This window comes from Carassius auratus, chromosome 16, assembly GCF_003368295.1.
Source record: "Carassius auratus strain Wakin chromosome 16, ASM336829v1, whole genome shotgun sequence".
In the NCBI taxonomy this organism is placed as follows: Eukaryota; Metazoa; Chordata; class Actinopteri; order Cypriniformes; family Cyprinidae; genus Carassius; species Carassius auratus.
The window spans coordinates 8,739,707-8,753,201 of record NC_039258.1 but is presented as its reverse complement, the minus strand read 5'-3'; the positions used below and the strand labels follow the sequence as shown (position 1 = coordinate 8,753,201).

The 13,495-nt window shown below is 36.2% G+C and overlaps 1 protein-coding gene across 1 annotated transcript; it reads left to right on the top strand.

The window, feature by feature from the left end:
* The first annotated feature begins 367 nt into the window (after positions 1 to 367).
* Positions 368 to 3,290, top strand: pou3f1 (POU class 3 homeobox 1). The gene has a single exon (XM_026283828.1). It carries the CDS (start codon positions 554 to 556, stop codon positions 1,658 to 1,660), a length of 1,107 nt encoding a protein of 368 aa, XP_026139613.1. The 5' UTR covers positions 368 to 553; the 3' UTR covers positions 1,661 to 3,290.
* Positions 3,291 to 13,495: the final 10,205 nt, after the last annotated feature.

Below are 13,495 nucleotides of genomic sequence, written 5' to 3'. Positions count from 1 at the left end.
GCATATAACTTAAATTACATTTCTGTATAAACATATTTTAATGTACCTACATACTGATCTTCATCTTTCTCGTGGGTGGCTCCTGAGATACTTTAGCATACTAATCTACTTGCAAAGAGGAGCGGTACAGTTACTAAAAGAGGCAACGCAAGACGGGTCATTCTTCCACCCCACCAAAAAGAGTACCACACTCCCCCACGTGGTTATTTGCAAAACAACCCTCAAAGCCCAATAATTTCCTACGGTTTTGCTGCTCACGCTCTCTTGACTAGCAGGGAGAGGAGAAGAAAGGGAAAAAGGGAGAAAAAAGGGAAAGCGTCTAGTGAAAGCGGCCAATTGCGAGTAACTGGGATCACGGCGCCCGGCAGCCAACCAAGCGGCCCGCGAGAAGTAATAAGGAAACCTGGTGGGCTGTAGTCGGCGAGGAACCAATGCACGCGCAGGGGAGGCGTGTCTTAGCTCTTCCCTAAGACCTCCCAGAGCAGGTTGTTGCATTTCGGGCTCTAAAGCTCAAAGATCTCCGAAGTGCTTGTCAGTTTTCTAAGTCGGAGCCATGGCGACAACAGCTCAGTATATTCCACGGAATAACTCATTGCCTTCGAACCCGCTAATGCATCCGGATTCGGACAGGATGCACCAAGGGACGACCTACAGAGAGGTGCAGAAAATGATGCACCACGAGTACTTACAAGGGCTAGCGACCAACACGGGACATCCGATGAGCCTAACGCACCACCAGTGGCTGCCCACCTCCAACACCGACTGGACCAGCGGCACCCACATCGGACAAGCGGAGCACAACAAAGGCAGCGTGCAGAGCAGAGAAGACCTAGGGAACGGCTATCACAGATCTCATCTGGTCCACCAGCCGACACAAAACAGCCACCACGGATCATGGGCGCCGGCCACAACGCACCACTTATCCCCGCTCTCGCCCGCCTCCAACGGTCACCAGTCGCTGGTCTACTCTCAGACGGGCTACACTATGTTAAGCCCCCAGCCGTCGCTGCACCACGGCTTGCGGGACCCGCTCCACGACGACGCGGGGAGCCATGATAACCAGATGGAGTCACCCCAGCAGCCGTTCAGCCACCATCAGGACCACTCTGACGAAGACGCGCCAAGCTCCGACGACCTGGAGCAGTTCGCCAAACAGTTCAAGCAGAGGCGCATCAAACTTGGTTTTACGCAGGCGGACGTGGGCTTAGCGCTGGGCACGCTCTACGGAAACGTCTTTTCCCAGACCACCATCTGTAGATTTGAGGCTCTGCAGCTGAGTTTCAAAAACATGTGCAAACTTAAGCCTCTGCTTAACAAATGGCTCGAGGAGACAGATTCAAACACGGGCAGCCCCACGAATTTGGACAAGATTGCAGCACAGGGCCGGAAACGAAAGAAGAGGACCTCCATCGAAGTCGGAGTCAAAGGGGCACTGGAAAACCATTTCTTAAAGTGTCCCAAGCCCTCCGCCCACGAAATCACCTCTTTAGCTGGCTCTCTGCAGTTGGAAAAAGAGGTAGTGCGTGTGTGGTTTTGCAACAGAAGACAGAAAGAGAAAAGAATGACGCCGGTGGGGGTCCCTCATCCAACCATGGAGGACGTATACTCACAAGCGGAGACACCCCCTCTCCATCACACGCTACAGAGTCCTGTCCAGTGACTGCTATCATAAACAGTGTCCTTGTTTGAAAAGAAACTACAATGGATTTTGTTTATCCCCTTTGTTTGATTAGGCCTATCCCAAGACATCAGAGACAGAAAGTTTGGGAAGAGTTCGCTGACAGTGAGCGGACAGTTCACGGGACGCCAGTAATTCTGAATAACGTGAAAATGCATTAATTACCGCGCAGGCTTCGCGCGCATTTATCAAATCAGTACCAGTGTTTACGAAAATAGTATCGTTTGTGCCACTCTGGAAAAAAATCGACTCTTCACCGCCGATCAAAGGAAAGCTACGAGCCACAAAAAGGGCAATGTCTCCTTGGACAAAGGAGATGGGACAGTGATTCTATTAAAGCGAGTAACCAGATTAATTATCACCGTGAATTATCTGATATTATTTGTGTTGTTCACTTTATTTGGAATGTTTTAACGTTAAGATCCTTTTTTTCTGTCTAGCGAGTATTTTACTTTAAATTCAACTAAGACAGAGGAAAATCTTGATGTAAAGAACAGGCACTTGGTCAAAACCTCCAAAACAAGCAAGTGCGACAGAAACTGTTTACAATAATCATTTCTTAGCACCTGAAACCGTCTGAAGATGCATAGACGTTAAAATGGCAACATGAATACACTGTCTGAAACAATATTTTAGTCATATTGAGTTCTACTGCTTTCATTTTTTTTTCCTCTTTGCATGAGGCACTTATAATGTTATTTTATTATTATTTTTATTATTTTCTCACAATGTATTTGTTCGAGATATACGACATTAATGCTTTGCTTGTTTACAGTTTCCTTTTCCAATTTCGTGTTATTTTGGACCGGCACTATTCAGCAAGTCTGCTCTAGCTAAACATATTGAGAGTGATGCGTCAAAATGAAAAAGAAAGAAATATCTCAGGTAATTTTCAGTGCCCAAAAATCGTGCTGTACTCTTAGTTCTTCTTGAATATTGGCCAATTCTTGACACTCTCTCTATGTCAGCTGTGCCCGTTTAGTTTATGTGAATTACATTTTGCATCCTACTCATGAGCCTGGACAAGGACAAAAGTAGATGTTGTTGTGAATAACGGATGTGTTTTCGGGACTTCTTTTCAGGATGGGGAAAAAAAAATAGGAGGCTGATAACGTTTCGTGTTGTTTCTCAAGGTCTGGCATTTTTCATTGGACTGCAGGTGTTCATCTCTCCAGTGTTATTTGAAACCGTGTGAATATACAACCTTTTCCAAAAAAGTAATAAAAATAAAAATAAATTACAAGATAAAAGATTTTAAATAAATAGTTGTCAGGATTATTTCCAATATGTAAATATGTCGAATATGTAAACATATGTATTTGTTCTGGGTTAGTTTTGTTTTGTTTTGTTTTCCGGGCAGTTTTGTACACTTACTAATTCCAAGAAGATATTTTAATATTTCATTTATGACCATTTATATATCTATATATTTATTTCCTACGTGTGTTTGGAGCTTTTTTTGTTCGGCTCTGTTGATTATGTTGCAGTGGATTACAAATGTTTTCTTTACTACATTGGTTGTTTGTTGATTGCGAAATGTAGACTGCAAAGTCACGTTTATATTTATGTTATAGTAATATTTTATTACTTACATAAAACATATATACAAGAACACGACTTCTGTCTTTTTTTGAAGCACATTTTCACGAATATTATGGTGATGGTGAACGAAATAAAAGTTCATGAAACGACTCTCAGGATTTTGTGTTTGTTGCGATTCGAACCTTGAAAGCATTGGGACTCACACAATCTCACGCTATACTATATTGTTTATGCACGGTGAATTAATGAAAAATTATTTACATAAGAAACTACATTTTAACGTAGACAATCACACAGTTAAAATAAATAAATAAACGTTTTAATGTTTTAACCTATATTTTGCGCACTAGAAATGTTGCCCTATTGAAACATAAGCCTAATTAAAACTTCTATAAATAAAAATGTACAATCTGTGTGAGAACGCTAAAACATAACGGAACTATTAGGTCTACAACAATCCATTTATCTATTGAGGTGTGTCAAACAGTTAAAGTCTAATACACCATTCATTTAATACATTTCCAGTTTTTAATTCTATAAACTCCAGTGGTTTTTACATTTTAAAAGGTATAGCCTTGTGGTTGTTCTGACTAAAACCCAGTGGATTTTGACAGTGATCTGTTTAGAACACCAAAATCCTGATCGTCCAAATTTCAACTCTTTATGGCCTTGACTATTTTCTAAGAAAAATGTTAAATACGGAAAAGGACATAGCTAAACTCGTTTGATTTCACATGAGCGTGGAATAAGCTGTGATAGTTTGTTTTTACCCGTGACTTGCGAATCAAAATCCGAAGATTCTTATTTCTCTTCTAAGCATCTTCTTTTGATGATGCTGATTTCCCGTATCAGTTCATGAATATATAGTTGTTAGCTCTCATTAACCGTTATCGTTTGCTATGATATAGCTTATATTTCTCCTGTTTAATAACTTTTAATAAAGGCTTGAGACTAATCAAACCATATATGCTCAGGAATATAAATATAAATGCTGCTTAAAAATGAACGAGGTCATATGAAATCTATGATTAAAATGGGATGTAAATAGTGAGTGATTTAAAGAGTAAAAAAGGGCATTGCCATCTTTGCAGACAGGGTCTAATTAAAATGTGATAATATTTTAAATCTGTCGATGGAAATGTAAATATTTTTCCAATTTAATAAAAGTTTTCATTAACTAGGCTTTATTATTTCTATTAGTTTTCCCAGGCTCTTCTTCGTTCAAATTGTATAAGGGCTGCTTTGTGTTGAAGAGAACGTATATTTATACAAACTTAATTAAAAATAGTTAGTTTATGTAGTAAGCTACAAATCATTTTTACAACTATTATTATTTTTTTTTAAACTATTTTAGTATAAGTTAATCTCAGCACGAACAAGCTTCACCAATAGTCAAAATTAAGATAGCCTACCAACTGAGAACAGGTTCGTTAGCCTTTAAAATAAACATAAGTGACAAAGTTTAAAATTCTTTTACCTTCTTTTCTATTATTATTATTATTATTATTATTACTCATTTTCTCTTAGACAACTAACATTTCTGGTTTGTGATAATAGGCCTATGTGATGCGAGCTGTGTGTCCAATTATTCAGGCATCGCATAGGAAGAGAAGTTATGAGAAAACTGATTCCCAAGCGCCCCCTAACGACGTAAAAAATAAATGCACGAGCTACGGTGCAATAGGTTCATGATTCAAGTTAACAACAATCCTCTTCAAAAGTCACCCTAATAATATATTGTTTCTCAATATATTTGTTTTCTTTAATCGCATGCTAACATTTATCTAAAAAATAAAAATGAAGTAGCCTAAAATAAAAATACCAACATTTCAAATAATAAATTATAAAATAATGTAATAACTTAGTCCTTTTTTATAATAGATTGTGTTTTGCCACACGTTTTGTTCTAATAAATCAGCTTCCCAAAATGGAAAATTATTTCTAAAGCTTAACAGTCTATAGGCCAACTTTAAAAGAATATGTATTACTCCATTATTTGCTAATTTATTATTTATATCAGTTGTAAAAACAGAAAAAAAAGAGACAAAAGGACCAGAAAATATATAAGCATCTTATAATATGCAGTAACCTGCTGGGTTTTAGCCCAGCCTGATACAAGGACTGTATGGTGAAGACTGTGGAACTGAAGAGCGATGTTACCTGGAATGCGAATTTGTGGCACAAAGACTATTCAATCATTTAGAGTAAAAGCCAGGGATGTACCAAGAAGAGAACATAACTTTGTTTGTGTGTGTGTGTGTGTGTGTGTGTGCGTGCGTGCGTGCATGCACACTTTAACATATGTGCATACACAAGTCTTTTTTTAATAAGCCATTACAACTACTAAATGTGGCATCATATTAATCCACAACTAAAAATGACTTACCACTGTGGATATAAATAGACACAGTAAACCATGAATGAATGTGTGTGGAATGAGTCTCCGGGGCCAGAGTTTGTCCAGATGTCACTATGAACGACAGCTCTGTAGGAAAGCAGATAGCATGTCCACAGCAGACAGTATTCCCAAAGAGTTAGGCTTTTGTTCAAATGGGATGTATGCCCAGATTGACTGTGATTTATGATTTATTAAATTCTGGACCATACATTTCCAGTGACCACCAGCTTAACTCTCAGGACAAAAGATGTGCATTACTTTATCCTGCTGTGAGACTGTAAAAGTCATATTATGGTGGTTTGCTGGATGTTATAATTATATTCCATTATTTCAGTTTCCCAGTGGTTATGAAATAACCATTCGTATATGTAAGACATAACTGATCAGTGCTTTCTGCAAAAAATGGATTCTCCAACTGCCTTCGAAAGTTCTAAAAGTTCTCAAACTTCACTATGGGTTTAGTGTCTAAAGATACAGAATCCTTGAAACACCCATTCTATAGGAGAAGAGCACTTATATGTGCAAGTCTGATGAGTACAGCTTTGTTACGTATGCATAATTAAGCCGAAATGCACTCTGGGATGACCAATGCAGTCAGGCCTACCTTAAAACCCAGTGGCTTCTTTCTCTCTACAATGTACAAATCACTTCCAAGCTCATGCCCATGTCTGGCGAAGCACAGACCCGGGCAACGCCACCTCCTTCATCAGTAGAGTATCATCAAACACAGGAGATGTGGATTAGCAATGATTAGCAGGGATTATAGCTGGTTAATGGTGGGAAAATACATTAGGAGCCACGGGCTCAGGGAGGGATTTCGCTCACGCTAGCGGATTTGCATTGATCCAGAGCAAATGAATGAGGATTAGCCACATCTATCTACAGATAAATAACATTAAGCATATTATTTGGGCAAGAGCTGTTATTAATGACATTACATACACCACAACAATGCCGGTAATTATAACAAATGGGCCGAATAAAAGTATTTTTAAGTTTGTGTCTTGTTCTAAGAGGGTGTGAAGATTTTCAAGAGCTGAGATTTGTTTAAAAAATAAAAAAATAAAAAAATACTGTAGTGTGAGATTTCATATTAGAAGACTTTAAAACTTTCTCTTAAAGGGATAGTACACATTAAAAATGAAAATTCTGTCATCCTTTACTCTCCCTCATGTTGTTCCAAATTTGTATGACCAACATGCAACACACGTTATGTATAGCAATACTCGTTTTGACATCTAATGTTTGGAGAGAAAAACTTCTAATTTCATGTCCTGCAGAAAAAAGAAAATTATACATGCAGGGAACGACATCAGGGTAAGTAAATGATGACAGCAGTCATTTATCTTTTGAATTAACAAGATAATTGTATCTAAAACATGTCAATTTTGACAATTTAAACAATTTTGTTTTTATGTCCATATTCCAACCCCAAAAAGTAAACACCATTTGTTGCTTCTGTGCCTTTAAGATTCCTACAGTAAAGACCCTTGTATGTACATATGAAATGAGTAATAGCATATTTACACACAGGTTATGTGTTTTTATTTTGATCTAATACTGTAGATTTTAAACACATTTTTCAATAACAACCTGTTTATGAAATCTACATTACATTCTGAAAGAATTTAAAAACAATCTATGCTGAAGCATGCCACTCAAACTGTGAAGATCAGATCCTAAATGTAATTTAATTTAATTTAATTTAATTTAATTTAATTTAATTTAATTTAATTTAATTTAATTTAATTTCATTTCATTTCATTTCATTTCATTTCATTTCATTTCATTTCATTTAAAAATAAAATAAAATAAAATAAAATTAAATAAAACTTCAGTTGCATATCTTCAACACTGGTAATTTCTAGAATGACAGAGCAAGCAAACAGCGAGGAACAGCATTATTATTATTGTTTCATTCATCATTTGTTATTCTGGTGTTTAATAAAATTAATAATAATATTAATCTCATTTATACCAAATTACTGGACAGGTTAACTTTCAGAAAACAATAAATAAGTATAAAAGTGGGCAGTTGTGTTCATCTCTGGGACAAAGCTACAGAGCCATTTCTGGAGCTAAGTTTCAACAAATGCTCTTATTTTAACTGTGGAGGATGTTTTGAGTTCTGAAAGTTACAGTATGTTTTCGTAGCACAATGAACCCTTTTATCTCAAGACAACAAGGAAAATTTGATTCTACATGATATGACCCCTTTAAGTAGAATTTCTTCAGCGACGGCCACACATTGTGGTGCGTGATAGCATGCTGCTGCACAAGGCTGTGTTTGTCCCATTCAAAGCAACTGATGGGAAGGCAGTGAGGAACAGAAGCACGGAGAGACATGTGCGGTCGAGCTTGCATCACCACAGTTTCCAAGCAAGTGATCTGATAATATTTACCATTGTTCTGTCTACCCTAGTCTCCTACACTCACAGCCTACACTCGACTCTCAGTGCGCTATCATTTATGTAATAAACACCTGACCCCGACAGTGAAGGGCAGAGTGGTTGAGAATCAGAGGAGGAAGGAGGGGAAAATGTATTTTTTTTTTTTCATCAAAAATTCTCTCTCTTCCATACCTCAAGGTTTCACCTCAGAGCTGCATGAAAGATGGGCAACAATGTGGCCACACAGCGATCAGCTGTTTACCATATGAAAAGCTTTGGCTGAGCACAGGAGGAATCAGATTCTTAGTTATTTATGATGCCAGGGCCCTGAATCTATATGGACCCTCCTTCAATTTGATTCTCAAATACAGACCTGTATATAGAGGGTTCAAGTAAAGTCATGGAGAGTGCTCCAACCTTCCCACTGCTTCTCTCCTTCGCTTCAAGTGGGCCGCAGCACCTGTCTGTGCCAGTGCTCTGGTGATGTAATGAATCCTCAGAACTGTAAAGGGATTTTTGGGGTTAAAACTTGTGCTTCTAAGGTCTTAAATATTTAGTTGCATCTCAGGTTTGCAAGAAATAAAAATCACTTTTACAGTAATGCGACTGAAAGTCCAAAGGTCATTTGTACTGGAGGGTTTAAATCTAAAATTTGAAGTTTGCATTTTTGTTTAAGCACATACAAAAATGTTTATTATCTCATCTGTAAAGTCCAAATCATCTTTTTGAGATGTAATGGTTACATACATCACTTTTTTGTATTCCTGTGTACATCAAGGTAAAGTTTTTGAGATCACTGGGTTTAAATGCTCACAACATAAACTGGAAATCCTCGATTGCAAATAACTTTGCATAGACGAGGTAAGTAAGAAATTATGCTTTAAACTTCATATATTCAAAACAAATAATCCTACACTTAATCAGTGTTTTAGTTTAATAATCCAGTAATAAAATTTAAAAATCCTTGCAAATCAAGTTACTTGACAAGCAACACATAGAATATAACAATGTTTATATGTGTGTATTTTGCATTAGATTTCCATTTGTTTTAAGTATGAACAAGGGGAAAACAAGTGAGAAATCTGCCAGGGCTGTAAAACAAAAACATTTATATTTAATATACAATCTGAAATATTATAAAGTGTTACTTTTAAGCAAACATTACGATTTCAGATGCAAAAACCTCTAAGTCTGTCTGAGATTTTCTTTCTTTTAAATGAGCATTTTTATCAGGCTCCTTGTGTTTAGGTTCAATAATTTTACTTTAATTACAATAAAAAAGGTTATTAGTTTGTTTATTGGTTATTAGACAGTAATGTCATATTCTCAAAAAAGTAAAAAAAGTAAAAAAGTAAAAAAAACTCCAGTGTTATTTACATAGGAGTATGATAAAAATGCTCATTTAAAAGAAACAATCTTAAATGAACGTATATTTTTTTTGTACAGTAGTTTAATTACATAAGTTTTTTTGTTGTTGTTTTTTTTTTTACTGTAAAACAAAAACAAGTAAAAGATACAAAAAAAATCATTATGAAGTCATTTTTGTGGTGTATAACTGTATGACTTACACCTCTAGGTGCATTTTACTGTTATTTGTTTGTTTCTGGGGCAAGTCATGTATTTACTGTTGTAATTAATGGTACAGTGTAGTCACAGATGCTCACAGCAAATGTTTTTCTCTGGAATGGTCATTTAATCTTCATTGTTGGAGTTTGGCTTATTAATTAATTAGTCTCTTTATTACAAGAGAAACTGAACATCCTTGATGCATTTATTTGCTCATGCACTGATATTGTGTCTTACATTAGAATCATGTGCCTTATGATAACTTTGAATGGCATTATCAGAACAGTCCTAAATTCCTCTCATCTCTGATTTGCTACATCTCAAATATTATGTTATAGTACAGATGTCCAGCTCTCTGTCCACTATCATTTTTTCTAAAGCTAAAAGCTTCATAAAAGCTTCTTAGGAAGGTCACAAGTTAATAACTCACCCCAAAGGCCTTCTTCTCAAAGGTGTAAGTCAAGCTATAGGTTCTCCAATACTTCACATTCAAAACCTAGCCTTTGTGTGGTGGCCATAGGGGACAGCTCTTTCAAGAATTAAATCACAAGGCTGACAGCAGCTCTAGAAAAACAAAAAATAAAAATAAAATGACAGAGTCTGAAAGAAGGCTATGCTAAACAATGGGAAGGTCACAAGGGCTGGGAGATTTCCAGGGTCCTTCAGACAAAATCTGTAGGGTTTTGTGTTTAGCACTTCTAAAAGCGATAGATAAACACTTGTTGTGCTGTGCATTTGTTTGTATTTCCACAATTCTGCGAATGGTCTGGGTTCAACAACATGTTGCACATGAAGGTTTTTCTTTTTTAGTAAGCAAAGAAGAAAACTAATCAGATGTCTGTTTTTGCTACAAAATGTAATATGGCATTCGCCCACAAACTCAACTTGACATTACGTATTTGAGGGTGATGACCAACTTCTTTGAAATCTCTTTAATATCTATGCATGTTCTGGTTCAGGCCCACCCTCATTGCCCTCCAAAGCACTGCCACAAGAGAGAAGAGCAATGTGCAAACGAGCCCTTCGGCTCACAACTGCCAAAATAACAACAACAACAACAACAAAAAGAAATAAATGAGAAAGATGAAACGAGGGGAGACAAGGAGGGAGCGCGAGACGGATCGAGATGAAATAGAGACCTGCTGCTGAGCTCAAGGACGCAGCGCGCGACTGCGTAATTAGAAATGTACACAGACGATTTAGATGCAGGGATGTGATTAGGGAAAGCAGCCCGGTCTTCATCTTAATCAGCTCACTTCTGAGAGCTCCTTATGGATGGGAGGGGGACATACTCCCAAAGAACAAGACTGAAACCATCCACTCAAACAGACTGAAGAACTGAGGGAAAGAGAAGGAGAGATGTGAAAAATGGTGGAGAGTAGGAAAAGATTGACTGGCAACAAAGAGAATGGAAAGAGAAAATGGAAACATTAACGATGGCAACAGTGAACCATTTTCAGAAGACAACTGGTAATAATAGTAAGTCAAGTAAGAGTGAAGTAATGCAACATTAAAAAAGAATGAAAAATGTATTCCAATAATGTGATCATAACTATAAATAAAAACATAAAAGAATATATAATAATAAGTATAATTATTTTAAAATAAATTACATGTAAATCGTAAATCGTATATATATTTTTTAAATCATAAATAATAATGTTAAAATTATTTAAAATCAGTGTTTTTTTAAATATTGTTTAAAAATTACTTAAAAAAATAAATTCTCAGATTTAAATATGAATGTTTTCTTGGGGGGAAAAAATATAATTTTAGGTGGATTAAGAAATGGAAAATGTAATGTGAAATTAATCAAAATAGTTTCCTAGACAAATACTAACCATTTTGTATTAGACACAATATTTGGTGATTTGACAGGTGACCAAGAAAATGTGCTTATGTGTTGAATTAACTGATACTATTTAAGTAAAACAAAATCAATGTGACTGAATCAATCTGTATGGCACCTAATGGCACATCAGTTTTTGCAGTGTATGCAAGGCCATTTTAATGTGTACATAGTACTGGGAACTAAGAGACATTATGCAATGACTAAATAGTGGACAATAGAGGTAATCACAGACAGCAGAGGCACAGAGAACAGACAGATGCTAATGTCCACTATCCATCACTGAAATATGCCCACTCATCCACCTCTCTTAGTTAGAGAAAGAACAGTTCTGCTCATGAGATGCACACACACAAAAAAGAAGACTGACACACAAATAGTCAAATAATGAGTGTGGGCATTTAAAAAAATAATACTCAGCCTCCATCCCTCTCTTTCTCTCTCGTTCTCCATATCACCAGCCATGTTATTGATCACCTTTAACCTCTGCTTACAGCACTGTCAAACCTACCATTTAGGGCCTTCCCCAGGGCCGAGCAGCCATCAATGACACCCCTGCCCCATAAATCATTACCAAGCCTGTGAGGGTCTGCTGCCCAGGGGCCTGACATTCAGGGGCAAAACCCAGCCGATCTCCCTTAACACGCCCCCAGGGGTCAGAGGTCATCCCATCAACCCTGTGCCATCCGCTCCCTCGGCCCACTGCTGGCACTCGTTTGATTTTTAAATCAAAACAAAGGTCAGGAAGATCGTCCTCTTGCTCTTTGCACCACACAAGTGACACTTTCACACTGTTAACACTCCTAATCGGGCTCACAGCCAACAGGACGTGGTCGTTCGACAGGGGAGGCAGGTGGTGTCAGAGGTGACGGCTCCAAATACTTCTGGAATAATCTATAAGCGTGGGCCTGGACCTTGTCGGGTTCAGGGAAATAAGATGATTCATTTATAGATACCATCAAAGTTAGGAGACTAAGAGGTTTTGTGACTAAACTTTCCTCATCACTGATGTGGAAGTCTGTGAGGGCTAAAAATATTGATTTTTATGATTAATTGCAGTCTTTATATGAACAATCCTGATATCAATATTTTAAACCTCAAAAATAATATTTTACTTTATTATAAGTGTCTGCATGAAAAATGCATTTGTACAGCAAAGTAAATATACAATAGCCAATTCATGATCATATGTGTCTTTATGAATTGGGGCTTTTTATGGATTCAAAAACATACAACGCAACCAGTCTGATTCCCAAAAAACGAATTTCTAGTAACTGGCTTTTAAGCTTTTAACAATTAGCTTAAAGGAATAGTTCACCCTCATGTCTTTCCAAACTTTTACACGTTTATTTCTTATGTTTAACACAAAGGAATATATTTAAAATATTTTTTTTCAAGAACCAAACAGTTGTTGGTCCTTACTGGCTTCTATAGGGAAAGAAATACTATGGAAGTCACTGGGGACCATCAACTGTTTGATTACCAGCATTCCTCAGAATATCTTTTAATGTTCAACATAAGAGAGAAACTCATATAGGCTTGGAACGACGTGAGGCTGAGTAAATAATGGCTCATTTTGGGGGTGAATTATCCCTTTTAAAAAGCGAGTTGCCAATTTGAATTGATCTGAAACTGCCCTGTATTCACAGCATTAGCTATGAAAAAAAAAGGATATTATGACTGAAACACACCTAAAAGAATAAGCTTCTAATAGTTTCAGAATAAAAAACTGGACCGAGAGTTTGTGAATTAGAATTGAATCAGAAAATGTATACTGATATAATACAATTGGATTACAAATAGTAAAACAAGTAAAATACAGTTTCACAAAAAATGTAAAAAAATAAAAAATAAATAAAAATATTATATATATATATATATATATATATATATATATATATATATATATATATATATATATATATATATATATATATATATATATATATATATAATATTTTTATTTATTTATTTATTTTGTAAATTTTTCTATATATATATATATATATATATATATATATATATATATATATATATATATATATATATATATATATAAACAAGTTATCACA